Source organism: Eucyclogobius newberryi, unplaced genomic scaffold (genome assembly GCF_026437365.1).
Source record: "Eucyclogobius newberryi isolate DKJ021-1_F unplaced genomic scaffold, fEucNew1.0.hap1 SCAF_10, whole genome shotgun sequence".
NCBI classification, from domain to species: Eukaryota; Metazoa; Chordata; class Actinopteri; order Gobiiformes; family Gobiidae; genus Eucyclogobius; species Eucyclogobius newberryi.
The window spans coordinates 16,873,559-16,901,014 of NW_027315724.1; the positions used below are offsets into that span (position 1 = coordinate 16,873,559).

The 27,456-nt window shown below is 42.1% G+C and overlaps 2 protein-coding genes and 2 non-coding genes across 9 annotated transcripts in view; 1 reads left to right on the plus strand and 3 right to left on the minus strand.

Annotated features, from left to right (window-relative positions):
* Positions 1-162: 162 nt before the first annotated feature.
* On the minus strand, positions 163-24,688 carry p2ry2.1 (purinergic receptor P2Y2, tandem duplicate 1). Of its 2 annotated transcripts, none has more exons than XM_072461949.1 (5): positions 7,268-7,334; positions 5,750-6,100; positions 4,580-4,748; positions 482-824; positions 163-382 (listed from the first exon to the last, which is right to left on the minus strand). In XM_072461949.1, the coding sequence occupies exons 1-5, from the start codon at positions 7,314-7,316 to the stop codon at positions 197-199; spliced, it is 1,098 nt and encodes a 365-aa protein (XP_072318050.1). In that variant the 5' UTR covers positions 7,317-7,334; the 3' UTR covers positions 163-196. The 2 variants fall into 2 exon arrangements, with proteins under 2 accessions (XP_072318050.1, XP_072318051.1); XM_072461950.1 differs by lacking the exon at positions 7,268-7,334 and adding an exon at positions 24,662-24,688 and having other exon boundaries at positions 166-382.
* Positions 8,864-27,456, plus strand: part of LOC140375861 (F-BAR and double SH3 domains protein 2-like) — a 30,712-nt gene continuing 12,119 nt past the window's right edge. For 2 of the 5 annotated variants that reach the window (XM_072461913.1, XM_072461916.1), the window contains exons 1-11: positions 8,864-9,207; positions 12,893-12,990; positions 16,384-16,429; positions 18,395-18,474; positions 18,933-19,077; positions 19,186-19,319; positions 19,969-20,023; positions 20,098-20,226; positions 24,975-25,097; positions 25,489-25,584; positions 26,978-27,052. In XM_072461913.1, the coding sequence (XP_072318014.1) occupies positions 9,187-9,207; positions 12,893-12,990; positions 16,384-16,429; positions 18,395-18,474; positions 18,933-19,077; positions 19,186-19,319; positions 19,969-20,023; positions 20,098-20,226; positions 24,975-25,097; positions 25,489-25,584; positions 26,978-27,052 (1,002 nt within the window). In that variant the 5' untranslated portion in view covers positions 8,864-9,186. The remainder of the gene's footprint in view (positions 9,208-12,892; positions 12,991-16,383; positions 16,430-18,394; positions 18,475-18,932; positions 19,078-19,185; positions 19,320-19,968; positions 20,024-20,097; positions 20,227-24,974; positions 25,098-25,488; positions 25,585-26,977; positions 27,053-27,456) is intronic. The other 3 variants (XM_072461924.1, XM_072461932.1, XM_072461939.1) reach the window with 3 other exon arrangements.
* Positions 15,953-16,025, minus strand: trnam-cau (transfer RNA methionine (anticodon CAU)). The gene has a single exon. It is a non-coding gene; the product is annotated as a tRNA-Met (tRNA).
* Positions 18,549-18,621, minus strand: trnat-agu (transfer RNA threonine (anticodon AGU)). The gene has a single exon. It is a non-coding gene; the product is annotated as a tRNA-Thr (tRNA).

Consider the following 27,456-nt stretch of genomic DNA (forward strand, 5'->3'; position numbering starts at 1 on the left):
TAGAAGAAGTAGTTGGTTTTAGTACATTCATAATCCTTGTGAAGATGATTAGTACTGCTCTAGATACTGCAGTGGGATCAGGATTCTAATCTAATAATACTGTATACTACTAATTTAAATGTAAGGCACCTGAAAAATAATTGTGGAGCTGCAGCTAGATGTTAAATATAAAGGCATAACATTCTAAAACAATAATTCATAAATTGGTAGTGTTTTTCTCCGGTAAACAACGTAACACTGTTCTTTTCTTCTTTGTGAGAGAATCCCGGACGCCCTGGCCGGCCAGAAAGTACAGGATGGGGTCAATGCAGCTGTTGGCACTGGCAAAAGGTCGTGTTACTTTGTAGGCAATGCTTGAGGCTTCCAGCAGTCTACAGCTGACCTGGGGAGACAGAAACATGTGGGTCAACACCACAATATCAGAATAAAACATGAAAGATGCTTATCATGTAATGTGTCATATCAGGTTAAAGAATCTCACATGTGCTGGGTTGATTTGTTGTAGATATCTGAATGAGTAGTACAGACTTCTGGTCAGGTGAAAGGGCAGAAAGCAGAGCATAAACGCTGCCAGGACAATGATGATCATCTTGACTGACTTCTGCTTATAGTGCTGCATTCCCAGACTTCCCTTTAGGCCTGGTCTAACATCAGATCCCCATCCCGGCTCCAGCAGCTTCCTGACCATGAGCCCATAACACACCATGACCACCATGAAGGGCAGGACAAACATGAAGACAGACACCACTGAGCTGTAGACCAGGAAGTCATCGAAGAGCTCCGGGCTGGTGGTGTCATAGCAGATTCTCTCTGTGTCTACATCCCTGCAACACAAAACACTATGAAACAGCTCCATTTGAATTAAGAATGACTTCATCATTTTTGTTTGCAGTTTTCTACTTTACTTTTAAAATGTTATATTACTGTCAGAAAAAATAAAACAAAATAGTTCATAATATATCCTGTAAAGCCCAATAGAGAAAATATTTGTTTAAAGGTAGAGACAAGCTATATATTGTTGGAATTTTTATTTTATTTTGCATAAAATGTTTATTGCATTAATTTCATGCCACAGTGCAACCCCAGAGCAATGCAAGGTCATACATACAAACATGAGCGCAAAAAAGCATTAAAAATATTATTTTCTTGCATTTATTCAGGTTATGGTTATTCAGTTGTGTGTTTGTTGGTTTAGTTTTGTCTTGTGATTTCAAGAATATACAAGCAGAAGTAGGCAAGGCAAGGCGTGTGGACGAATTGTGCTCTACAAATAAAGGCAATTCAAACTGCTTCGAACAACAGGGGGAAAAAATGCATCAACCACACTGCAGACACTCCAGACACTCTTTCCCACATTTATTTGACATTGCCAGCGTGACAGGCGTCTCTGGGATGGGCACATCGCTTTCAGATTCTTTCCCATGTTTGACTGTCCCAAGATGTCAGCGCACAATCTGCCTCTGCACATGTCTGTGCTGAGCGTATGTGTCTTTTACGACGACTCTCTCGTCGACGCCTCCATCTTATGTGTGGCGCTTTGTATGTATAACGATGGACCTAGTCTCGTCTGCCTCCTCTCTTTCATTAAACTAATTGTCTCAGACAAAACTCGACCAAAGCTTTCAATGTTAAAACTCGCTCTTGATCAGTGGGTTGATGGCCTTAGTGCCGACTGACAATCTAACCAGCGTGTGTTCTGACCCTCTCTCCAGGCTCCTGCTCTGAGGCTGCACTTGGACATGGACACAATGGGCTATTGTGTCAATTGTAAATGTGTCTAAAGAGTAGTTTTATCATTGTAAAGAATTTCTCTCAAGAAAGACCTTTAATTTAAAGAAAATGTAAAGGTGTCCGTCAAATACTGGCACCAGCAGGAGGCCGGTCCATGTTTAGTCCTGACTCTGGCACCAGCAGGAGGCCGGTCCATGTTTAGTCCTGACTCTGGCACCAGCAGGAGGCCGGTCCATGTTTAGTCCTGACTCTGGCACCAGCAGGAGGCCGGTCCATGTTTAGTCCTGACTCTGGCACCAGCAGGAGGCCGGTCCATGTTTAGTCCTGACTCTGGCACCAGCAGGAGGCCGGTCCATGTTTAGTCCTGACTCTGGCACCAGCAGGAGGCCGGTCCATGTTTAGTCCTGACTCTGGCACCAGCAGGAGGCCGGTCCATGTTTAGTCCTGACTCTGGCACCAGCAGGAGGCCGGCCCATGTTTAGTCCTGACTCTGGCACCAGCAGGAGGCCGGCCCATGTTTAGTCCTGACTCTGGCACCAGCAGGAGGCCGGTCCATGTTTAGTCCTGACTCTGGCACCAGCAGGAGGCCGGTCCATGTTTAGTCCTGACTCTGGCACCAGCAGGAGGCCGGCCCCTGAAGTCCTCAGAGTCCCAAGATGGTTCATATGGCACAAATGGAGGAATAAGGTGGTAAGTCACCAAATCCTATTTCATCATTTTTAGGCAGAATAAGTTGAAACCTTTTACTTCCTTTGACATGTTTGAAGAATTGTCCATCCATCCATCTTCTGCCGCTTATCCGGGGCTGGGTCGCGGGGGCAGCAGTCTGAGCAGGGACTCCCAGACTTCCTCCTCCCCAGACACTTCCTCTAACTCCTCCGGGGGGATCCCGAGGCGTTCCCAGGCCAGCCGAGAGACATAGTCTCTCCAGCGTGTCCTGGGTCTTCCCCGGGGCCTCTTCCCAGTGGGACATGCCTGAAACACCTCCCGAGGGAGGCGCCCAGGAGGCATCCGGAACAAATGCCCGAGCCACCTCAGCTGGCTTCTCTCGACGTGGAGGAGCAGCGGCTCTACTCCGAGCTCCCCCCGTGTGGCCGAGCTCCTCACCTTATCTCTAAGGGAGCGCCCAGCCACACGGCAGAGGAAACTCATTTCGACCGCTTGTATCCGCAATCTTGTTCTTTCGGTCACTACCCAAAGCTCATGACCATAGGTGAGGGTAGGAACATAGACCGACCGGTAAATAGAGAGCTTTGCCTTTCGGCTCAGCTCCCTCTTTACCACAACGGTCCGATGCAGCGACTGCATCCCTGCAGCCGCTGCACCGATCCGCCTGTCGATCTCACGCAGCATCCTTCCCTCACTCGTGAACAAGACCCCGAGATACTTGAACTCCTCCACTTGGGGCAAGGACACCCCACCCACCTGAAGAGGGGTCACTGTCATTGCCCACGTGGGCGTTGAAGTCCCCCAGTAGAACAACAGAGTCCCCGGTCAGTGCACTGTCCAGTACCCCTCCCAAGGACTCCAAGAAGGCCGGGTACTCTGCACTGCTGTTCGGCCCGTAGGCCGCCACAACAGTGAGAGACCTGTCCCCCACCCGAAGGCGGAGGGACGCGACCCTCTCGTTCACCGGGGTAAACTCCAACACGTGGCGGCTGAGCTGAGGGGCTATAAGCAAGCCCACACCAGCCCGCCGCCTCTCCCCGCGGGCAACACCAGAGAAGTGGAGCGTCCAGCCCCTCTCGAGGAGATGGGTTCCAGAGCCCAAACTGTGCGTGGAGGTGAAACCGACTATATCTATCGCTCAACCTCATGCACAAGTTCAGGCTCTTTCCCCCCCAGCGAGGTGACATTCCATGTCCCCAGAGTTAGTCTCTGCGTCTGGAGATCTGGTCGCCGAGGCCCCTGCCGTCGACTGCCGCCCAGATCTCTCTGCACCGGCCCCTTATGGATCCTCCTGCGGGTGGTGGGCCCACGGGAGGGCGGCCCCACGTTGCTCCTTCGGCTGTGCCCGGCTGGGCCCCGTGGGGACCCGGCCACGAGGCGCTCGCCATCGAGCACCCATCCCAGGCCTGGCTCCAGGATGGGGCCCCGGTGACGCCGATCCGGGCGACGTAAACGGCCTTGTTCTTTTACTCATCATAGGGGGCTTCTGAACCGATCTTTGTCTGACCCGTCACCTAGGACCTGTTTGCCTTGGGAGACCCTACCAGGGGCATGAAGCCCCCGACAACATAGCTCCCGGGATCATTCGGGCGCTTTGAAGAATTGTGTTTGTCTTTATTGCACTTGTGGGTACATTTATGCACAATGTTGGGGCTGTAGTGAATTTGGACTATCTACTATGAACTATGTCTTTGATTTCCAATGGCTCCAACCATTAGTTTCATATCAAATAAATACATCTTTTGTACATTCGCTTTGCCTGTGCACCACTACATTGCTTCCATCACACAAAACTAGAAAGTTTTACTTTTCAAATGGTGTAACACATGTACTTTGGACAAAGCATACTCTATTGATACTTGTTTTAATTTATAAGATTACAATTAAATGACAGTAGGTGGGAATGGGTGAAAATAGGTGAACCTTAAAAGATTGATTGTAAATATTTGTCAAATGTATCTGCATCAATGTGACAGAAGGATTGTTAACTGGACAGAGCAGCATTAGCAGCTTCTCTACAAGAATGAAGAAGAATAGTTCTGGCAGCAGGGCTACTCTATCAAGACAATGAAGTTAGTTCCCTAGATACAATCAATCCTAACTGGTCTAACATAATTACAGACACTTTGAAAGCAATGAAAGTAAGATTCCATTAGATTTCATGATAAGATTCAATTACCTAGTTCTGGAGAAGTAAAGGATGGGGGCCTGGCAGAGGAGAACACAAGTCCAAACTGCCACAGACACCAGCTTGGCCCGACGTGGACTGACCCAGTTCAGAGAGCGCACAGGGTAGCAGATGCCCAGGAAACGGTGCAGGCTTATGCAGCACAGGAACAATATGGAACCTGAGTGATGTACATACACCATGAACACACGTACACCATGAACACACGTACACGAACTCAAGTGGGTTATGTTGGAAAAGGGCAACAAAAGGCTTGAGTAGATCATTTGTATTGTATGTGAATTGTACTTTCTATTAAGTTGATATCACTCTGGCGGATTATCCCTAAAAACATCAAAATTAAATTCAAACTGTTCAAACTGTTTTTGAATTTAATAAAAAAAACGGGCTCTTTAATAGGCTGTTGTTTTATACATGCAGTCAGATTTAGAAATGCAGTAAAAGATTATGAACAGAGAACTAGATTTATTGGATAAGTAACGGGTGGAGTAACGCTGATGTTGAAGAATGGACTGACAGAGAGTATACTGAGCATTTGTTGTGCATTGACAATTCCCATCTCAAAGTTAACATCCATCTTCTTCCGCTTATCTGCTTATCCCCAGACCTCCCTCACCCCAGACACTTCCTCCAGCTCCTCCGAGACCCTGAGATGTTCCCGGGCTACAGAGAGACATAGTCCTAGGTCTTCCCCGAGACCTCCTCCCAATGGGACATGCGATATGTTTAAGTTTATAGAAATATGTATAAAATTGGGATTTCTGAACTGATAGCAAAAAAGTCAAATTAAAGATAAAGATATTTTTTGATTTATGCATTTGCTGTGTGTTGATGTTGTTATTAAATATGAACAATAGCTTTCTAATGATGCTTTACCAGGAACTCAACCAGGATTCTCATTTGCTGCATGATTGACAAAAGGGGGGAAAAGATGCATTTGAGATCACATACATTACTTTTATAAATATGTAAAAAACATATCCCATAGTGTAATTTTTTGTTTTAGTAAGGTCGTTGCTGCATCTCTTCTCTGTGTCCTTGAGCATGACATTTCACTCACTAAATGTGTCTGACGTGTATGAAAAACACTATATCACTATGTCTGAGGTCTAAATCACCAAAAACGTATTTATACATCCTTATAATATTTGCAAACCTCACCATATAAGTTAGCGTAGAAGAGGAAGCGTATAATCTTGCAGAAGGGTTCACTGAAGGGCCAGTCGTTCTGATCCGCGTAGTAGTAGACGAGGAATGGCAGCGTGAAGATGTAGAGAGTGTCACATACTGTCAGATTGAGCATGTAGATGGTGGTGGGTTTCCAGCGTTTGGTGCGGAAGATGATCAAGTACAGAGCCGTGGAGTTTAGAGCCAGTCCAATCACAAACACCAAAGCGTAGCTGACTGGCAGGAGGATGTACTTGAAATCCTCTTGGAATGTGCATAAGTATCCACTGGAAGTATTTGCAAACGTAAAGTTGTCCGGGCTGCTCATTGTGGTTGTGGGCACACCTATAGAAAATACAAAGGAAAACCAAAAAAGGATCAGAATCTCTTTGGATATTCGATTCAGATTAAGGAAACTTTTTTTTATTCTCAAGGGAAATTAATTTGTAGCTCCACATATTGATAGTGTCTTTTATGTTTTTGAGGACTAAATGCACGGTTTAGTCCTCAAAAACATAAAAGACACTGTCAATCAATCAATCAATCAATCAACATTTTTGTGTTTTTTTTTCAACTTCACTAAACTAACATTTCTACGATTTATCCACAAATAAATAATGACAATAAATAGGCTCAAAATGGAGTGGGACGAAGTAAAAATCAATGGAAAATAAGAAAATAAGAGAGAGAGTGAGAGACCACTCTGTATTCTTATAGGACAATTTGACATGTTTGACTCTAGCTACAATATGTTTATCATCCATGAAGCCATATTCTATTTCTGTCTAACAGCACAACCAGACTAAAATTAGAAGTTGTTTTTTACAGTTTCACCCTGACACTTCATTGTCACTAATAGTTTTACGACGTGAGACTGATCAGACTGCGACACTATACGTGCCAAACAAAGTCTAAGCATTTATCTCAGCTCCCCTGGACACGCTGACTACCATTCTTTCTTCATTTCAGTCTTCTAATATATTCAACAAGAACACTGACCTACCGTACATTTACCATTTGCAGCAAACTGCCAAAAACAAGCTCCTCAAAGTACAAAAGTTAGAATTAGTAACACATATTGTATTTTATTACAGGGAGTATCCTATCAAAGATTAACACTCTCTCTTCCATAACACAATAATCTCCCACAATCCAAAAGCTAAGTTTACAGTGCAATAACGTGTAACAGAAATCTACTGATACTTACATCAAAAAAGACCAAATCTCTTTGGATTTCTAGTGTGCAGACTTAGAGTCACGGTCCTCCCACTGTTGTGCAGAGCAAGCATGTTGTTATGGCTTAAGTTGCACCCGGGAGGAAAAACATGTAGCTACATATTTATCTTACAGGTTACAACCTGCTGTGAGTATGTGTCAGTTTAGCCAAAGGCAAATTGCTGGAGTTCCAGTCAATGTTGGTGACATGTGATTGTAATAGGCTACATTTTTATAGAAACCTAATAACCATTTTTTTTTTAAATCTCTAAGCAATCCTAATTGTGTTCCTCTTACCTTGCTGCTTTCCCCAAATTATGATCCTAGAATTAACAATAAAGTTCATGAACTAAAACCATCTTGACTGAAAACATCATTGTCCTAGAACCCAAGAGGCCAGGCATTTTCTCCACGTCCAGAAGTAGGTCTTTGTGGGGGCTGTGTTTGAGTTGGATTGTGTTAACTTGGGCATTAAAATGTGAGAAGGAGTGCTTAATGTCTTACCAATGCCAGAAGCTGTGTGCATTAATCATTACAAAACCTGCCAGTAACTTTAACCTTGGCACTTACTGTAAAAGAAAGCCCACTGCCCTTGAGACGGCACCTGTCTTCAATGGCAAAGCAATATTGTTTCAACTAAAATAACCAAACATTTTATATTAATGACAAAGCTTTTGCATTCCTACATGGATGACTGCAATCCAAATGTAATCATCAAACCCATTTTATGTCGCCGATGGTGTTAATAATAAACCATAATAAGCAAACTTTTGACTGGACAGCAGCACCTGATCCATCTGAGTGTTTATTTCTTTCTGAAATTGGTCCCTGAATAAGCTAAACAGGAATGACCTTTATGCTTCCCAAGACATAACATCCCTCTGGTGTTTTATTCTATTGTGCTTCGATCACATTTTATATCTCCACCAAGTGCTGGCTGGTCCAAGATCGATTTTTCCTTGATCGACTGGCCCTTCTTGTTGCTATGCAGGTCTGCAGGAAGTAGCGTCTTCTCTGTCTCCTTGAGAAAGTATTGGGCGCACACGCTGACAACAAAACGATTGTTTTGAAAGAGATGTCGCCGCATGGATTATTTTCACATAAATCAATAATAACTTTACACGTTTTGTGCGGCTGAACACGCTATATACAAGGCGCCCGGACAAAAGCGAAACAATGATGCTCTTCTGCGTGTAGAAACTAGAGGCATTTAAGGCTCATTCACCGTGGCAGTTGCAGCGGCCATCTTGTAGTTGTAAACAAAGCAATAATATTCTGATGGAAAATAACGTGAAAACAGGGCTAGAAGATATATTGATTAAATTGTGTAAATTTACATGTAATGGTATTTGTGGTCCTTATAATGCAGAGAACTCTACCTGTCTCAGTCAGGACTTTATTGTCGGAATTATAAAAACAAAATGTTCGGTTAACTTTATTACTGGAAGAAAAATGTATTACCTAAACATGATAAATATGATTCTCAATATTTTTGGTAGAACAGGAACATTGATAAAATACAGAAAAAAAGAAAGAGTTAATTATCAAGGTATTTCATCATCACAATTAAATGCCACTCCCTATCCATGGGCTGTGCTGACAATAACACTGTTGAAAATCAAAATTCCATCCATCCATCCATTTTCTACCGCTTGTTCCCTTTTTGGGGTCGCGGAAAAATCAAAATTGAAAAGCATTAATAACAAAACAAAACTATAAAATGTTGTGAATGATCAAAACATACCCATGTTTATGAGTTGGCGCGTATTACTCTAGTTTTATTACGCCACACGTTTTTGCTCCTGTTACCACATGTAATGCAGTCCACGGCCACGCGAGGCCGCTGTTGCGCCGCGTAGCTCTCCGGCGTCCCCCCCATCACTCCTCCATCCCTCCCCGGCTTCATGTGCTGTTGTTCCCCGCCTGTCTGCCTCTCTGCTCCCCTCTGCTCCCCCTTTCTGCTCCACAACACTGTACTGTACCCAAGTGTGGCAGCAGCGGCCAGCAACACGAGTGTGCTCCTCACCATAAACTGACCATTTATCTTCAATCATGGCCGCCGGAGTACACATTTAAACGTGCGTCTTTCCTTCCCCCGAGGGCAGGATTCCAGTCAAAGGAAATACAAACATTATTCCCCTCGGAGATTTTCGGATTTCCTTTTGGATTTACAATACATTTCACAAGGGAAACACCATTCATGTCAATACTCCACGATGCAGCCGCCGCCGAGGAAGGTGAGTGAGGAGCCCGTTATCTTTTACCCTCACACACAATGACAAACACTGTCTTAAGGTGAGATTCTGCAGCTTCACCGCGGCACGGAAACGCTTTTGCAATAAATAAAACCAAGGGATTGATTTGCTAGCAGACATTAGCTAACGTCTGCTAGCTAGTTTGTAACCTAGTGACATTAATATGCATCTGTCCAGCAGCCGTCAGATGTCAAATAATGTGACTAGCTTAATATGCTACACAGAAAAAAACTTGTGCAGACAACAAAGAATGTGCTAAACTTACATAATTGCGCGTAATTTGTTATTGGGAGGAGTGTGTTATCGTTTCACAATAAAAACACGTTACTGTAATTATTTATTTGATCTGGGAAAAGCTCTATGTTAGCACCGCGGGGAAGCTAGCTGGATGAAAATAGCTAAGTGTTATTCAGACTTGATCTCTGTGTATTATAACGTTATTACGACAGCTATTGTGCCTAACAGCATTTACAGTACACGTCGTGAGGAAAGCTGTCGTTTCTCCACGCTTCCTCGGAGTGCCTGGGGTCACTCATTTATCAAAAGGATGTGCTGCTGCTGACTAGAGCTAATGCATGAGATGTGGTGGAAGGTTTGACACTGGTTCTGTTTACATGCACGTCAAACATCTGATTTGTGGAGTTATTATCAGATTATTCAAATGTCATAAACACAGCAACATGTGCTGTGAGTCATCTGATTACTTGCTGATTGTTTGCACCAGGATGTGACAAGGAAATGTGTGCATAAAATGTAATCTAATGTGGAAAGACAAAAATTAAATGTACTTTGTCTTTAAAAGTCAACAAAAAAAGAACTGACACATGTCGCCGGGTGTTGTTGATTATCAGATTTATTTTGTGCCGGTATAACACAAATTAAAAGACAGATCTGATTATTGGGTTATCTGTTATCTGGCTACGTAAGTTTGCATCACAATTTGGACAGAACTTGAAACTAAACCTGGACTAGATCAAGCGTAAACAAGGACTAGAACAGGACCGAACCAGGGCCACATCAGGACTAAAATGGGCTTAGTTTAGTGTGTGAACGCACTTTAAATGTACCCAACAGCTTGAGACCGTCTGGTATAAGCTGTTTTCCCTACATATGTGAGAGCGCCCGTTTGCTTTTCAATTAAACCTTGGAGACTTGTCTGTGAGCCTCTGCATGGTGCCCTCCTTCCAATTAACACATATTCCCCCGGTGCCATTTTAGCTCAAGGATGTTGTAGGCAGACTTAGCCAGGACATGCCATATCATGCCTTTTTACGCACAGGCTTGAACACATACTCACCTAGACGCCTCCAAGAAAACCAACGCGGCTGCAGAGTCTGGCTGCAGTAGATCAATGTTTTCTATTTACTGTAAAACTAATTCTTAAATGGTACAGATGTGAGTGACTTGTTTCACTTTGTCAGTTTGATTGGCACTTGTTTTCACTGCCAGACCTGACTTGGCTGTCAAAGCAAAGGGTGCTCTTTTGTTTATCTTTCAGCACATGTATCCGCAAATGGACAGTATATACAGTACATCTCCTACAGTCCTACAGTACTCGCTTTCCTCCGTAGCCATAATTTCTCCCTCGAAGTCAGAGAAACTTTTAACTCCAAGTATTTGAGGTATCTTAAGAATGCCTGACTTTTTAGCTGTCATGAACAGAAATTGGGATGATGGCAGGATTAAACAAACCCAAACTTAAACTGAACTTCAAGATTTAACATTAGTTCACAATATTGAATTTGAATCTTTCAATTACATTATTATATTAACAATATCATGAATATCACAAATTTTGACACACAACAACAAAAAAAGGAAAATCCTCAATTTTCGTTCATTCTAATGTGCTACTTTTCCTATAGCATGTGCCCAAGTTATTGTATATAAACAGTAACATAAAAAACACTATATATTTAGTAGTGCAGATGAATTGGAAATGACTTAATTTTGCTTCTAAAATCATCACAGTTGTTAATATTTTGCTCTTATGATAATATTGTGACCTGAAAAGACCTGGATTAAACCAAGACTATAACAGGACCAAACCAAGTCTACATCATTCAGGAGTAAACTCAAACCAGGATCAAACCAAGAGAAGTCTAAAGGCACCAAACCAGGTCCAAACCAGGTCTTCATTGCAACTACTGTCTGAAAATAGCTCTGTGAAAGTATGGAATGACAAGACTCATGGGAAAGCCGCCTTACTCCAGCACCACAATCTTTTTCTCTATCTTTGTCATATTCTTAACAAGACGACAGACATTCGATCAAAGGCGCGACTCTGCATTTGTCGCAGGCTGTTATTTTCTGTCCCATAACGTCATGAATTTGCCTACTGTTTGTTGATGAATGGCCAATGGAATCCACTGGACAATAGACAATGACCTTCACTGACTCTGGATGTGTTTGCTCTCCAGCGGCAGCAAACGTTTCAGATGCTAATTTTAGGATCGTCCCCCAAAACTTTTATTAAACGCTTCTAATCGTGGCACACTGCAAACTAAGTCCTTTTCATGGCATGGAGGCAAGGCAGGCAAGTCTTCTGTCACCTGTAACTGCCAATAGCTCTTTCTATTCCCACGCTACGGTCCGACCAAGCCTTGACACTGATTGTTCCATCGATGGATAACTAATGGATGTGTGGATCTATGTGCGCGCTCCCTTTTAGCTGGACCCTGTCAGGAAGCCAGGCGCCTGATAGATTTGCCATCAACGCTACGAGAATCTATTTTCGTTGGTTTTTGAGAGCGCGCTTGCCTTCAGCATCACTGTATTTTAAGTACAACTAGGAGCATTTGAAGCGCATTCATTTCCTGTGCTAATTTTATATTTTTTGGGGGGATTCTTTTTTGGTTTTGTTGTTTAAAATGAGAAACACTTGTACATATCAGAGTTGTCCCAGATGAAGTTAAGGTGGAGGACAATTTGATGGAGTATATTTACCCTTTTGTTACCTTCTATAATTTTACATGTTTCCTTTTCTTTTTAAAGTAATTCTTGCCTTATCCGAGTCATATCCTCTTCTCTCAGCACATGGCATGTTTTGGAATCTGTGCATATCAAGATAACGATTATATTACCAAATTAGTTGACAATTATCGGAATAATCATTCAGATAAATTGATTAACTTGTTTCAGCCTTACTTTACTGCAGCGGTATTATTACTTTTACTACTAAGTTATTATGATTTTTAGATTATCCAAGCACTTACTAGATAGTATTTGGAATGGTTTCACATTCAAAAAAAGAAGGTGGAATTTTCTCTGAATAGTATGTGTAAGAAATGTTTTGTTCTTTATATAAATATGATCAAAATATAAAACAAGCAAATATAACGGTACTAATTGACAATATAGCACTTGCAAAGCCATTTATTTTCCTGAAACCTGATACAAAACATATTCGGAAAACCACCGATAATGCACACCACCCAGGCAATATCAATATCAATATCATTATCAAGGTTTATTTATAAAGCGCAATTACAACCTCACAACTAAAGTGCCGTACAGTGAAGTGCAATAACACCCATATCCAAACACAGTGACTTTATGTTTGTCATAAACCGTGATAGAGATTGAAAAACAGAACACATTTCTTTTCCTCTGGCTTGTTCCATGTGTTGCCAGTGATTGTTTGTTAAGTGTGACCTGTTGTGTCCAGGTCAAAGTGACCCAGGAGCTGAAGAACACCCACACGGAGCAGATGACACGACTGCACTTTAAGCACCAGACAGAATGTGACCTGCTGGAAGACATGAGGTAACCACACGTTCACAGCCTCGCGCCTAAAAAAAGCAACAATTAACGCGGCGGTTTGAGAGCGTGCGAGGAAGAAAAAACGAGAAAAAACCTATCACCGCTGATTTCTTTCTTTTTTTTTTATGATGAACAAACGGGTTGGGAAAATGACTATGGAATTTCCTGTTGTAACTCTTTTTCATCTGCCTTTCATTGTCCGCCTGTATCTTTCAGTCCGTCAGTCACACTTTCTTTTGCTTTTAAACAGCTCCATGACGTTTGTGTGATGAGAGGAAACCCCAGTGGCTTCTCACATTCTCATTTTGGATCTGTTGACTAAGGCGTTGATTATTTATGACAGGGAAAGAAAGAAAAAAAAGCTCCTCTGCTTCTATTTTAACGTCTATTCATTTTCTATCTCTGGCCTGATCCCGTCTTCACTCCCGGGGGCCGCTCCAGCTGTTTAAGAGCAGATTTCCCTTGAAGCTCGGGGGTTTTGGCGCGCGGACAAGACGCCGGTCGCCGTAACGTGCGGGCTTTTGTAGTCGTCGAGGCGTGGAGCTGAATGGCACTTTGTAAAACTTTTAAAAATGCGCTTTAATCATATTTGACTTCATCCTAGTGGTTCTGGTGTTGTAAAATACTAGGTGTCCTTGAGCAAGAGACGAAGCCAGCGGTTTCTCCAGTCGTTGGCACTGTTTATTTGCTCTACTTTTTTGCACATGAAGTTATTTGTAGGTGATATTGACAGAAATTAATACTTAGAGGAGTTTCTCGTTAACAATAATCTAACAATATTATGTCAATCCAGCAGAAACGTGTCAAAACATGTCTTTAAAAGTTTTAGTTGAGGTTTAATTACGAGACGAATGTGAAATGAAACATGACTTTATTATTGTTTCTTTCTGATCAGCTTTTTTAGTTGCATTTTCCATTTACAGCACATTCTCAAATCACTCGATATTTGAAGTTTGCTTATCTTCAAGACAACATTCACAATATTTCACAAAATGTTGACATATTTCCCACCTCTGCATCAATTTGAAACAGAATCATTCAGTTGTATGGCACAGGTCGGCTCAGTTTGAGATTGTGGGGCATTTGTTTTGGCATTTTTCAGCCACGTTTTCTCAAATCTTTTACATCCTGAACATGAAGCTACCCAAACTTCACAACAGTCTATTTTTTTTACGCCGCTTCAGTTGACCGCTGTCAGGAGCAGCCGACCTGAAGCGTCTGTCTCTGGCGTACGGGCTTTGTGATGAAGGGTCAGACTTTTGTCTTGAGCCTCTTTCAAAGTGGTCACCAAACAGAAAAGGCAATGTCAAATGAGACTGTTGCATCTTTGATTAGGAACAGGTTTAGCTCAAATATCACAAACATATCATTTTATACCTTTTTAAGAGCTTATATTATAGACTTTTTACTTGATTACGCATGTCTCTACCCATGTCACCTACATCCATTAACTGCTTGTCTTCTTATTCATGTTAGTCTTTTTTTGTGGAGCATAAAAGTAACAAAGCAGCATAGAGTGAGGAGAAGGAAGGAAGTGTAGTTTAATTCTAGAGAATGTATTTGACCAGATTTGTATTTTAAAGCCTGCAGTAGATTTTAACTCTTAAATCTCAAAAGCTGCTCAGAGGTTATTTACCCTAATTAATCCTGTGTCTGTCTTTAATCAACACTAAAAACCTATCTATTTTTACACTCCCCACATCTCATAGCACACATAGAGAGGGAAGAGGTTAAAAAGAGGTGAGAGAGTGCATCAGGTGGGAATGGACAGAGGGATGAGAGAGTCAGAGGGGCGACCATGTCAAGTTAGTGGACTCTGAGACTCTTAGTGCCCTCAATCTTTTTAAATCCTCCTATACTAAAATCTCAGTCCAGTCTCAAGCGAACACAGCACACTGATACTTACATGCCATTCACCTTGTTCTAAAACCAAATCAGTTTATTATTAATGTTTCAGAAATGCCCGAATTATGTTTTGATTCCATTTACGTTTAAATAAATGTATGTTGTTTTAGAAACTACTTCATTGTTTGAGAAAGATGGAGATAGGACTAACGTAGCTTTTTTTTCGAGTTGTAATAATGCCTAAATGCAGCTCTATGATCATTTTGTAGAGTTCAATTCTGATCCTCTCTAAACCGCTGATGTCGACAATATTTTCCTCATTCTTCATTTGTACAAACATACATTAAGGTCCTGTCTCTAAAGTACTTAAGTACTTTCCTTTTCCACTTACATCAGTCTGAGGATGAAAATGCTGACACGTCTTACTTACACTAGCCCTCAGTCAGCACAAGACGTCAATCTCTAAACTAGTCTTTAGCATCTTACCTATTTTACTGTCAAGTTAGGAATTGAGCCAGACCCATATTTTCAGTGTTCACAAGTGTTAGTTACAATTAATGGACCAAAGTTCACACTGTTTTTGACAGTGTTGTTTAGCATGAACAACCACATACTGTAAATGTTGTAAATTAGAATCTACTTAGAATGTATGCTGCATGATTCATTCATATGTAAATCCATTCCAATTGCACCTTTTAGCTCTTGCATGTCCATAGTTACTGAGCTGAAGTTACATGAAAAGTGTGTTTGTGAGTTGGCGCAAATCAGCAAATTGTTTTGGCCATTGTATCTCAAAACTGCTAAAGGTGGAATCTGCCGAGCAATGAAATGAATCCATTGGGCCCTAGTTAAGAATGTATCGTGGCTGCCCACGGTGAGGGGAAGAGCTTTCAGAGCATGCTCATACTCTAAGACTATAACAGGAGATTACAGTTACTTTATTTATTGTAGGTTTATACTGGAGGGTTGTCATTATGCAATAGTAATAGTCTTCTGGATGATCCCCTAATGTCCCCTTAACAAACAACTAATAATAACTGTATTACAGACTTGTTTATAACTCATCTTTCAATTGAAATGTATTAAAGTTAAATAATTATTTTTACAAACAAAAAATACTTGCCCCGTGTGAGGCTTGAACTCACGACCTTCAGATTATGAGACTGACGCGCTGCCTACTGCGCCAACGAGGCCTGAAAGTTTATAATAACGGTCGGGGGTTGTGTAAGTGGGGGAGTGTCTGCTTTCTGGGGGTGGAGTCAGACATGTGCCCCAGGATAGGCTGTGACACAACAGTACTATCTGTGTCGACTGTGGCTCTGTGAATCTGGAGAGTCCTAAACCTTTGTTATATTTGCTCAAAAAAATGTAGTTGATGAAAGTAGTCTTGCCAAAACAACAATGTACTCACTATTGTTGTTTTGCATGTCTGTCTTTCTCTGACATAGTGCACTTGTGATGTAATATGTTTTCTATTCCTTCCCACACATTCCTGATCAGTGATAAGCCACTGTCTGATGTGGTTTCAAATGTTGATTGTGTTTTTTTTAGGAGCTACAGTCTGAAGAAGGGACAACTGGAGAGAGACTACGCACAGGTGAGACATACGTTACACACTCTTGAAATGGTGTTTCATGACAAAAACATGAATCAATCAATGACTGCAATACAATTAGGACCTGCACAATACAGAGGTCTGTGATTTATAATAAACACTGTACTTGTTTTCTGACTTAAACCCAAAGGAGGAAAAGAATGTCCTTTGGCTTCCAGCCATAAACTGAATTACATTGCCCCGGAAATACTTCACTGACAAAGACTTTTCAAAATATGATGTTTTATTATACAGTCAAAGTATTACAGACGTTTCTATTGAAATATTGATGTATTTCTACAGCCTTACTTCGTGTTTTAAGATGTAGCAGTGAGAGTGTGAGAGGATGTAGGTGAGGGTAACTGGGAAGGGTGAGGCAGTGAGAGAGCTGAGTGTGAGAGGATGTAGGTGAGGGTAACTGGGAAGGGTGAGGCAGTGAGAGAGCTGAGTGTGAGAGGATGTAGGTGAGGGTAACTGGGAAGGGTGAGGCAGTGAGAGAGCTGTGGGTGAGGCAGTGATGTAGCAGTGAGAGTTTGTTCATACATGTCTGTCTGTCTAAAAGTATTATGTCATTTCTGTAAATGTCACTCTTTATCATGTTTGTTTCTGCTCTGTCTTTGTTTAAAAACATGGACAAAAAAACAATATATTTGAATTTCAAAATGCCACCATAGTCAAATCAAATAACTATATAGTTGTCTATGTGATCATCGTACACATATGCAGGATGTTTGAATATGTGACATAAAGTTTGCTGGCTGTCCACCGCCACAAAGTCACGTCGAGTGCTTAAAAGACGATGATCTTGAAGAGAACAACATATAAGAATCTTTTTATTACATAATCTGGTGATTAATTATTGCCAATAATCACAATAAAATGTATGCCAAATCAAGTTATAGCTATTTTTAATTGCAATTAGCAATATTTTTGTTTATTGTGCCTAATTGGAATTGAAGATGGATCTACAAAGTGTGTCTGAAAACTGGGAACTGAACCTAGGACCTAAACAGGCGCTAGCCAGACTAAGCCACAGCGTCATGACTTTATCTGATTCATTTGGGTGTATCAGTAGATCAATGCAAATGTCCTGCTGCTCTCCTGCATGCTGCAGATCCTCCCAGGCTTTCAGTGTCTTCTACTGCTCCCTCTGTCTGTTCACCTTAGAAAATGTGGTTGCCTAGCAACAGCCCCCACTTCATTGGACAATGGCTTCCCTCCTAATTATAGGTGTGAAATGTGTTTTTGTCTGTGAGAGTTAGAAATAGAACTTTTCTATGTTTATTTAATATCAATTAAACCTATTTTTTTTCTGCATGTGTTAAACGTTGCATAAACTTAAGTTCCAGAACATAAAGGTGTAATGTGTAAATATTGATAACAAAGTAAACTTTCAATCACAGACAAATGATATTAAAATAAAAGGTGCAACCTGAAGAGTGAGGGATGTTGGACAATGAGAGACTAAGATGAGACAAGAGCAGCGGAAAACTGTTGCAGGAAGGTGATCATTTTAAGTGTAAAGGTTGTAATTTAACCTTTGCTCCTTCACAATTTAAGAGCAGACATTCCTCCTGTGACAAAGTCTGTTCCAATTACAAGCTGCCACTCACTGGTCCCATGTGTGCGTGTGGGAGTCCAGCGTTCCCCTCCCACGAACTACATTACTCAAATAACTTAACGCTGCGGTCAGCCATATCACAACACGTCCCTTTTGAAATAAAGGTTTGTTTCAGTCGGTTAAATTATGGGCAGACCTCGGAAACGTGTTACCATCGCTAACGCTGCTACACTGACATAGTGACCCAGTCCATGAAATGTAGGCTACTCTTTTCCCTCGCTCTTGGACTGTAATCTTAGGGGCTGCCTGCTTATCAGATGGTCAATCAGTTCATAAGTAAAAAAAAGACATAGTATTAATCGTTTTGCCATTTGTCAATACATTTTTGTTTCTCCTATTTCTTTCAGGCACTGCAGAAGTTAGCGAGTCAGTACCTAAAAAGAGACTGGCCGGGAATTGACCCTGAAGACCAGAGGACAGACTATAGGTTGGTATTTTAAAAGGAGCATTTTACTACCGTCACAATTACAGACAAGGCCAATGACACTAATGTCTGTCAAAAGGCACTGCTGGGAATTGAACCCAGGATCTCCTGTTTACTAGACAGGCGCTTTACCATCTAAGCCACAGCGCCATGAGAATTAATGTGGAGAATTGTTGCCCAAGAAATGGTTTGGCCAATGTATCGCAAAACAAGCATAGAAATGAATCCATTGGGGCCTAGTTAAGAATGCTCATATTACAGTCTTGCTTATAACTTTGGATTATGAGACTGACGCGCTGCCTACTGCGCCAACGAGGCCTATGTATATGTATAACATATGTATATAGAACCACACCATGTCTTTTCTGTATATTCCTTCTTCTGACTCCTCTCCTGGGAGCGCTGCTGGTAAAACTTGTAATATTATGCATCAACCGAGTGCTCCCCTGTGTCCTCTGTAGGAATGTATACGCTGTGTGGAGATCTTATTTAGAAGGGACAGTGCAGGTGAGCCAGTCCAGACTCAACGTGTGTGACAACTACAAGAGCCAAGTATCAGAGCCCGCCAAGACCCTCAGACTGTACAAGGAGCAGCAGCTCAAAAAGGTTCGGTGTCTCTCCTTTCTCACTATCACATCTGTGCTGGTAAAGCTCACATTGCACACAGGCCTTCTCTTTCCCTAACAAGCTCCACGTTTGCCTTTCCCTTCACAGTCCATAGATCAGTTGAGTGGCATTCAAGCCGAGCTGCAAGACTCTGTGAAGGAGTTGGCCAAAGCCAAGAAAAAATACTACGACAGTGAGCAGGTTGCCCATGCAGTACGGGAAAAGGCTGATATAGAGGCCAAGTAAGTTCACTCTGGTTGCTGAGGTTTGACTTTCTGAAATAAAAACATGCAAGGCACATATTTTATGGGTCACAATGAGCAGTCCTCACCCTCAATCAGAAGGGTTTTTTCACCTCACTGAGGGTCCAAATCAAGTCTTTTTTGCTGCTTGTCTCCTCTCATGTGGGGGCTCAAAAACACACTGAAAGAAATTTCTAGCAAACTAGTTTCCTCTCCTCTTTGCACAAAGACGACCCCGTCGTACAGAGACAAACAAGCAACATTCTAGCACTGTCTCGATGCATTTTGAGTCTACACGTGCAATGCACACACAATGTATAGCATTAAGAAATATTACAACTATTTGAGGCATATTATACACTAGAGGAACTTTGTTGTGAAGGAAGGAAATTGTTTGATATATATACAATCTGTCTTCGCTTTTTACTTATTAAATCACTTGTTTTACAGAATTATAATTATCTTCTTTACCCATTACTCATTATAATCACAGCATAATTTTCAGCTCAAATTAGTGTGACAGAGAAAAACTATTGTCCACCTCACCCCAACATTTAGGTGAATTAAAATAATGTTAAACAATACAAATATACCATGCCTGTCGATAAACACACTTAATGTAATGTCATTATTTGTGATATTTTGTCAGGTCTAAACTGGGACTTTTTCAGTCAAGAATTAGTTTACAGAAAGCAAGTGTAAAGGTAAGACGCCTTTCCCCAAACTACAACCAAAAATACACACATTTTGTCTCATTCTGTTGTATTTTTGGTTTCAGTTAAAAGCCAAAAGAAGCGACTGCAACTCCAAAGCAACACAGGCCAGAAATGACTACTTACTGACTCTAGCCGCCGCCAACGCTCACCAAGACAGATACTACCACACAGACCTCCTGCAGTGCATACAGGTAACATCACACAATCTCACACAAGTTCAATATCAAACTGTTTGGGATTTTGTGGTAGCAACAGTGGATTTTACTACCTCTCGCCAAAAACAAAGCGCAACCCAAAAAAGTCAATACAATGAGTTATTTATTTAGTTAATATCATTACCCATGATCTTATTATTATGTGTTCTCAATTGTTTTTGTTATTGTTCTTGTTTTATTAATTTTTTCCCCTTACAGGCGCTTTTTAATAATAGATTGATAGTTGTGTATGACAGAAGGACCGCACAGAGACAATACAGGACATTGCCTAAGGGAATCAATCTGCTCTGGCCGTCTCATAGAGCTCACCAAACTGTTTACATTATTTTGGACCTTTTTTTTTTACTTTTCAAAATGAAAAGCATTAAAAAAAAAAAAAAAAAAGACGAGACCAGAGAGAACAAAAAAACAGGAAAGTGAGGTATCTAAATAAGAGTCTCCAAAATTAAAACCAAAAAACAGCAAAAACAAACAAGACAAGACCAGATAGAGTATATTCGTATTATTTTATAAAAAACTTTCAAACTATTCCATGATCGTTTTTCTAACCCATAAATAAGATAAGATAAGATAAGACATTCCTTTATTGTCCACACATGAGGAAATTTCATTGTTGCAACGCAGGTAGATTCAGAGGAAAAGGACAGATATAGGAAGTTTAAAAAACACTCTTAATAGAAGAACTCTTATAAACAAAACCCTTATAAACAAAAACTCCTATTGACAAAACCTCTCATTTCCTAATAAGGAATGGAGGGGGAAAATAAAGATAAAATAAAATAATAACAGCTAGCGTAAGACAAGATAATACTAATAATAATGGTAAAATAAACACTTTATTTTCATCAGTTATATGCACATGAATATGACAATCAAATACCACAATCATTCCAGTTTCAAATGTTGGCAAACTGTTTCTCCAATATTATGTTTAGCTCCATATTTTTGGGGTAAAGTTTCACAGTCCGGTGTGTGTCATTAGTGAGCAGTGAAGGCTAGTGCAGGGCTGAGGTAAGTGACACACACAATGACATACTGTGGCTGAGGCTGCAGAATGCTACATGTACCTGGCACTCTCTTTGTCTCTGCGTCAAAGTGAGTGACCCGGCCCGCTCTGTACCGCCCCCTGCTGTCCGCCCTGTTTACTCTGCCCATTCAAATCCCACTGAGCCAACATTTATATACATCACAGTCGGCCGCGCTCTACCGATTTCCCAAGCTGATGTAATCATTCTACACCCAGAGACGGCCACGTGGAGACGGGGGAGCTTTTTCTGGAAGCTGACTCACTCCTTTTAAGCACTACCGTAAATGGGTAAAAAAGGCAGAGGAGGAAATGAGAAGAATGATGAGGGAATGTTCGGTGAAAACACAGCCGACAAAACGCCCTCAATGACCTAATTCCCCAGTCTATTCCTCATTGTTTTAAGGATGTTTTGCGTGTATCAGTTTGTGTAGCTCAACATCACCTTTCTACTCCTTATAATTACGTTAGACTGTGGGTTCTGAGTTCATTACGTGGAAATGGGACCGCTTTTCCTTCTTTTTTTCCCAGTTGTGAGAAGACATTCCAGAGAATTCTCACCCACACAAATGTTCTCTTAAACGTATTCCTCTGTGTTTTTATGAGCGTTGGTGAAAAAGCTGAAGCCAGCTGCATTTTGTCGGGCGGAGAGATCGGGAATGTGTCGTAACACTTCTAATTTTAGAACAAATCAAATTTTTGAAATTCGTTTGAAACATTATTTATTTATTTAAGTACATAATCAGTGACATGAATTGAACCAAGATGAATACGAAGGAGCAATTTTATGTTATCTGTCTCCTTTTCCGGCAACGGCAACCACATTATATATTTTGTTCATATTGTACGTATTATAATAGCGTTATGTATTTCTTGATATTATTCTTGATTCTTTGATTTCTTTGACATGTTTATTCCACAAATGAACATTCACATCCACGATTCATTCCATTACTTTTTTTGTAGATTATAACGTGTGTTCTTTTTTCAAACAATCCTTTAATGTTAGTGTCTTGGTAATAGTTTGCACTTGGCTTTTTACATTAGTTTGAGAATACTTAAGTCAGCAATCAGTAGGTCAAATATGGGATGATTCTTGAGTTATATATCGGTAATAATGCTGTAATATGTAGTGACAAAAAGTGCTTTATGAAACACTGCAACAGCTTTGGATATTTTTAATTTTGTATAATTTATGTGAGATAACTAACTGCAGTATTTTCACAAGTTTCTTGAATACCAACAGAGATTTAAAACTTTATTCTTTACTGAAAATTGTTTTGGCTAATTTAGCTTATGCCTGCTTGCATCAAAGGTGACCAGGTTTGCAGCACAAAATGAATATTTCTATATCTAGATCTATATTCTGATCTATATTCTGATGACGCAAGGGGAGCCATACAACAGCATGGAACACTGTACATCCATCCATCCATCTTCTGCCGCTTTATCCGGGGCCGGGTCGCGGGGGCAGCAGTCTGAGCAGGGACTCCCAGACTTCGTTCTCCCCAGACACTTCCTCCAACTCCTCCGGGGGGATCCCGAGGCGTTCCCAGGCCAGCCGAGAGTCTCTCCAGCGTGTCCTGGGTCTTCCCCGGGGCCTCTTCCCGGTGGGACATGCCTGAAACACCTCCCGAGGGAGGCGCCCAGGAGGCATCCGAAACAGATGCCCGAGCCACCTCAGCTGGCTCCTCTCGACGTGGAGGAGCAGCGGCTCTACTCCGAGCTCCCCCCGTGTGTCCGAGCTCCTCACCTTATCTCTAAGGGAGCGCCCAGCCACACGGCGGAGGAAACTCATTTCGACCGCTTGTATCCGCGATCTTGTTCTTTCGGTCACTACCCAAAGCTCATGACCATAGGTGAGGGTAGGAACATAGACCGACCGGTAAATAGAGAGCTTTGCCTTTCGGCTCAGCTCCCTCTTCACCACAACAGTCCGATGCAGCGACTGCATCACTGCAGCCGCTGCACCGATCCGCCTGTCGATCTCACGCTTCCTTCCCTCACTCGTGAACAAGACCCCGAGATACTTGGGGCAAGGACACCCCACCCACCTGGAGAGGGCAAGCCACCTTTTTCCGGTCGAGAACCATGGCCTCGGATTTGGAGGTGTTGATTCTCATCCCAGCCGCTTCACACTCGGCTGCAAACCGTCCCAGTGCATGTTGCAGGTCCGGGTTTGATGGAGCCATCAGGACAACATCGTCTGCAAACAGCAGAGATGAGATCCTGTGGTCCCCAAACCGGACACCCTTCGACCCCTGACTGCGCCTAGAAATTCTGTCCATAAAAATTATGAACAGAACCGGTGACAAAGGGCAGCCCTGGCGGAGTCCAACATGAACTGGGAACAGGTCTGACTTACTGCCGGCAATGCGAACACAGCTCCTGCTCCGGTCATACAGGGACCGGACAGCCCTGAGCAAAGGGCCCCGGACTCCCGGAGCACCCCCCAAAGGACACCCCGAGGGACACGGTCGAAAGCCTTCTCCAGATCCACAAAGCACATGTGGACTGGTTGGGCAAACTCCCATGAACCCTAGAGCACCCGATGGAGGGTATAGAGCTGGTCCAGTGTTCCACGACCGGGACGAAAACCACTCTGCTCCTCCTGAATCCGAGGTTCGACTATCGGTCGGATTCTCCTCTCCAGTACCTTGGAATAGACTTTACCCGGGAGGCTGAGGAGTGTGATCCCTCTGTAGTTGGAACACACCCTCCGGTCCCCCTTCTTGAACAGAGGGACCACCACCCCGGTCTGCCAGTCCAGAGGCACGGTCCCCGAACGCCACGCGATGTTGCAGAGACGTGTCAACCAAGACAGTCCTACAACATCCAGATACTTTAGGTATTCAGGGCGGATCTCATCCACCCCCGGAGCCTCTCCTTGAACCGACACCTTAACGTGGTGGAGGGGTTTGAGTGCCCGAATGATCCCGGGAGCTATGTTGTCGGGGGCTTCATGCCCCTGGTAGGGTCTCCCAAGGCAAACAGGTCCTAGGTGACGGGTCAGACAAAGATCGGTTCAGAAGCCCTCTATGATGACAACACGAACAAGGCAGTTTACGTCGCCCGGATCAGCGTCACCGGGGCCCCATCCTGGAGCCAGGCCTGGGATGGGTGCTCCATGGCGAGCGCCTGGTGGCCGGGTCTTACCCCACGGGGCCCGGCCGGGCACAGCCCGAAAGAGCGACGTGGGGCCGCCCTCCCGTGGGCCCACCACCCGCAGGAGGATCCATAAGGGGCCGGTGCAGAGAGATCTGGGCGGCAGTCGACGGCAGGGGCCTCGGCGACCAGATCTCTAGACACAGAGACTAACTCTGGGGACATGGAACACTGTACAGCCAGAGGAATAATAGATAGATGTTTAGAGGTGTACTCACTCACTGATTTAGTAGCACAGAAGACAGCAAACAGCAGAGTAGCTTTATCGTTTAAGTCCTTATTCTTCTTCTTTGAGCGTGAAAGTTTAGTGTTGTCTGACCAGTTCCACTGCATGACTTGCGTGTCACTGCATGACAGAGTAACTTGCAGCACAGGTGTTCATTTGAACTCACTCCATTCAAATGCACTTTATTTTTACAATGGTTACTGTTTACTTCTATTGCAGAAAGTATTTTTACTGATTATGACAGGTACAGGTACATTTTTCTTTATGTATTTCTTTTGACTAATGTGAAATATTGTCTTCTTGTTTCAGGCCTTGGATGGCAGCATCTACGAGCACGCTAAAGACTACCTGGTGTCACTTTGTCGGACTGAACTAGAAGCCTCCCAAGCCACACACAACACCTTTCAGTTTCTACTCGAGAAATCCACCAGGGTAAGGACGTATTCACTGCAGGCCCTGGGGCATTTATGCAGAGTTGAATTATGGACCGCGGGCATGAATGGGAAATGTCTCGTACTTTGTCTAGGGGGAAATTGCTCTGTGGCTATCCTTAAAAACAGGCATGGAGAAGAAAAAGTCATTGTTTGCAAATACCTTTAGTACATTTCCAGGATTCATTGGAGCAGATTGCAAGTTAATGCTGATTTACTGACTGCTACTGTTTATTTTAAAATACCAAATACACTAAGTAAAAGTATGAAAATGTTATTACTGATTCACATTTCTTTCATAACGTATCCTTTCAGTACTCACCTTTTATTCTTTCCGCAGTTCTTCCTCCAACCAGTGAAGATTTTTGATCCTGTTTCTTTGTCTCTTCTAGCTAATACAAGAGTACAACCAGCAGTTATTCATGCAGGAGAACCCCGTATTCCACAAAGCACAAGACTTCCAGTTCCAGGCCAGTGAATATGACATGGTGAGGCCGCAGCGCTGTATAAATACAAGGCTTTAACTCATTGCCTTTGTGTTGTTTGCATATAAACTCGTTCACACTGCAGGACATTCTTTCACTCATCACACCATCACTTGGCAAACACAATTATTATTAAAATAATAAACACCTTATATATTATACATTATATTTTCTTTGACATTTGAGACGGAACAACAATTTCAATAGCACTTAAAAAGAGCAGTAGTTGCAAAACGTTTTACTTTGACCACTTTTGAGTACTTCTTTGTTCTTCCACATGTTTGTCTAATCACAGGCAGGTTTCTTGTTTGTCAGGCTTTTCCCATCTTTAATATTTTATGGAAACCCATCAGTAGTCTTTTGAACAGGCAGCTTGAGAACCTGAAATCCAATGCTCCGATCATTCTCATCAGTAGCTCTTTGTTTTGAGTCTTTGGAGATGCCATGTGGTAACTATTCAAGACAGACCCCTGTAGTTAACAGCTGTCTAGTTACAGAAAGAGAAAAGCCGCATGAATCTTCTCTGTCTTCAAAATCTATTCACTTTAACATTTATAGACGGGTCAACTGGGAATAGTTCTTTTTATGTGCACAATGTCGAAGCCCTATCTTCTGCTGTCTCACCCACTCAAGAAAAATGTCTCTTAAGTTACTGTTGGCAATCGTTTCTACTTTAAAAGATAGAAATAAGTAGGCTTTAATCATTTATAGGGCTGGGAATCATACGGTCCCTCACGGTTCGATGCGATACACAATACGATAATATCACAATTTTGCAATACATGCGATAAACAATATATTGCTCGTGGTATTCTATGATATACTACATTTTTTAAAGAGCCCAATACATTTTAACAACTTTTTCTTGTATTCAACCACAACCTGCGCAAACTCAAAATGAAATACACCCATTTTTATAATCAAAAACAGTCAAAATGTCAAATGGTTTGCGTAAACAATTTTCATACGATACATGATGACACAGCAGCCCACAATATAGATACTGTATCACCAGATTTAGTATTGCAATTAGTACTATTAATCATTTATGTGCATCGTTTATGTCCTCACAGTCAAGTTGAATTTTTAAGTTTTATCAATCACAATCCAAAGTAGTATTTTGAGGTTTTGCATGCACTACGACTTGAGTTCACCTGTCATTCCTTTACACTGGTCCCGTCTTCTCCCTCGGTTTCGTGCCTTTTTCTATCCTTCTCTCTTTTTCTGTTCATGCTTTTCGTTTCAGATCTTTAGTCTCAACTTAGAACCTAACACGTATCTTCCTAGTGTCTTTCTATTCTAGCCTTATTCAGCCTTGTCTAACTCTTTTCCGAACCTTTTTTTCCACTAACCCTCCTGGTGTGGTCGTTGTGTGGCCCCGGTGCTGTGTCACTAGACTCTGAGCTCGGTGCAGCGGTTGGTGGACATAGAGCCGTCGCCCGTCAGTGCCATGAGAATGACCCTGGCACAGGTAGCATCCTCACTACAAATACACACATTCAAATCACATACATCGCAACAAGGGAAGTAAAGTGAAGTCGATTCGATGTATTCGCCATAAAGTAAACCCAAACTTTAAAGGTGACGTTTTGCTTTCCTTTTCTTTTTTTCTCTCTTTTTTTTAACACACAGCAACAAAACTTACACAACACCTATATAACCTATAACCTATAACCTATATAAAGAAATAGAGGAGAAGAAAATAAAAATATATTGTTTTGCTTTTTTCAGGTACTTTGCTCTTGAACTATAACATAATTAGATCTACATTTTACATTTTATTCATTCATAATTTAGAAACTGGTTCATTGACAAAACGGCAGATCTGATAAGCCTCTTCACAGGACATTTCACTGTAACAAAGAGCAGGTTGTC

Bases quoted from the DNA above. Each gene is read 5' to 3' on its own strand.
- p2ry2.1 (XM_072461949.1), bottom strand. From the start codon at position 7,316: ATGAACTTTATTGTTAATTCTAGGATCATAATTTGGGGAAAGCAGCAA. The intron at 6,101-7,267 runs GTAAGAGGAACA...TATTTTCTATAG, and splicing joins AATTTGGGGAAAGCAGCAAG to GTGTGCCCACAACCACAATG. The intron at 825-4,579 runs GTAATTGAATCT...TTTGTGTTGCAG, and splicing joins CTTTACTTCTCCAGAACTAG to GGATGTAGACACAGAGAGAA.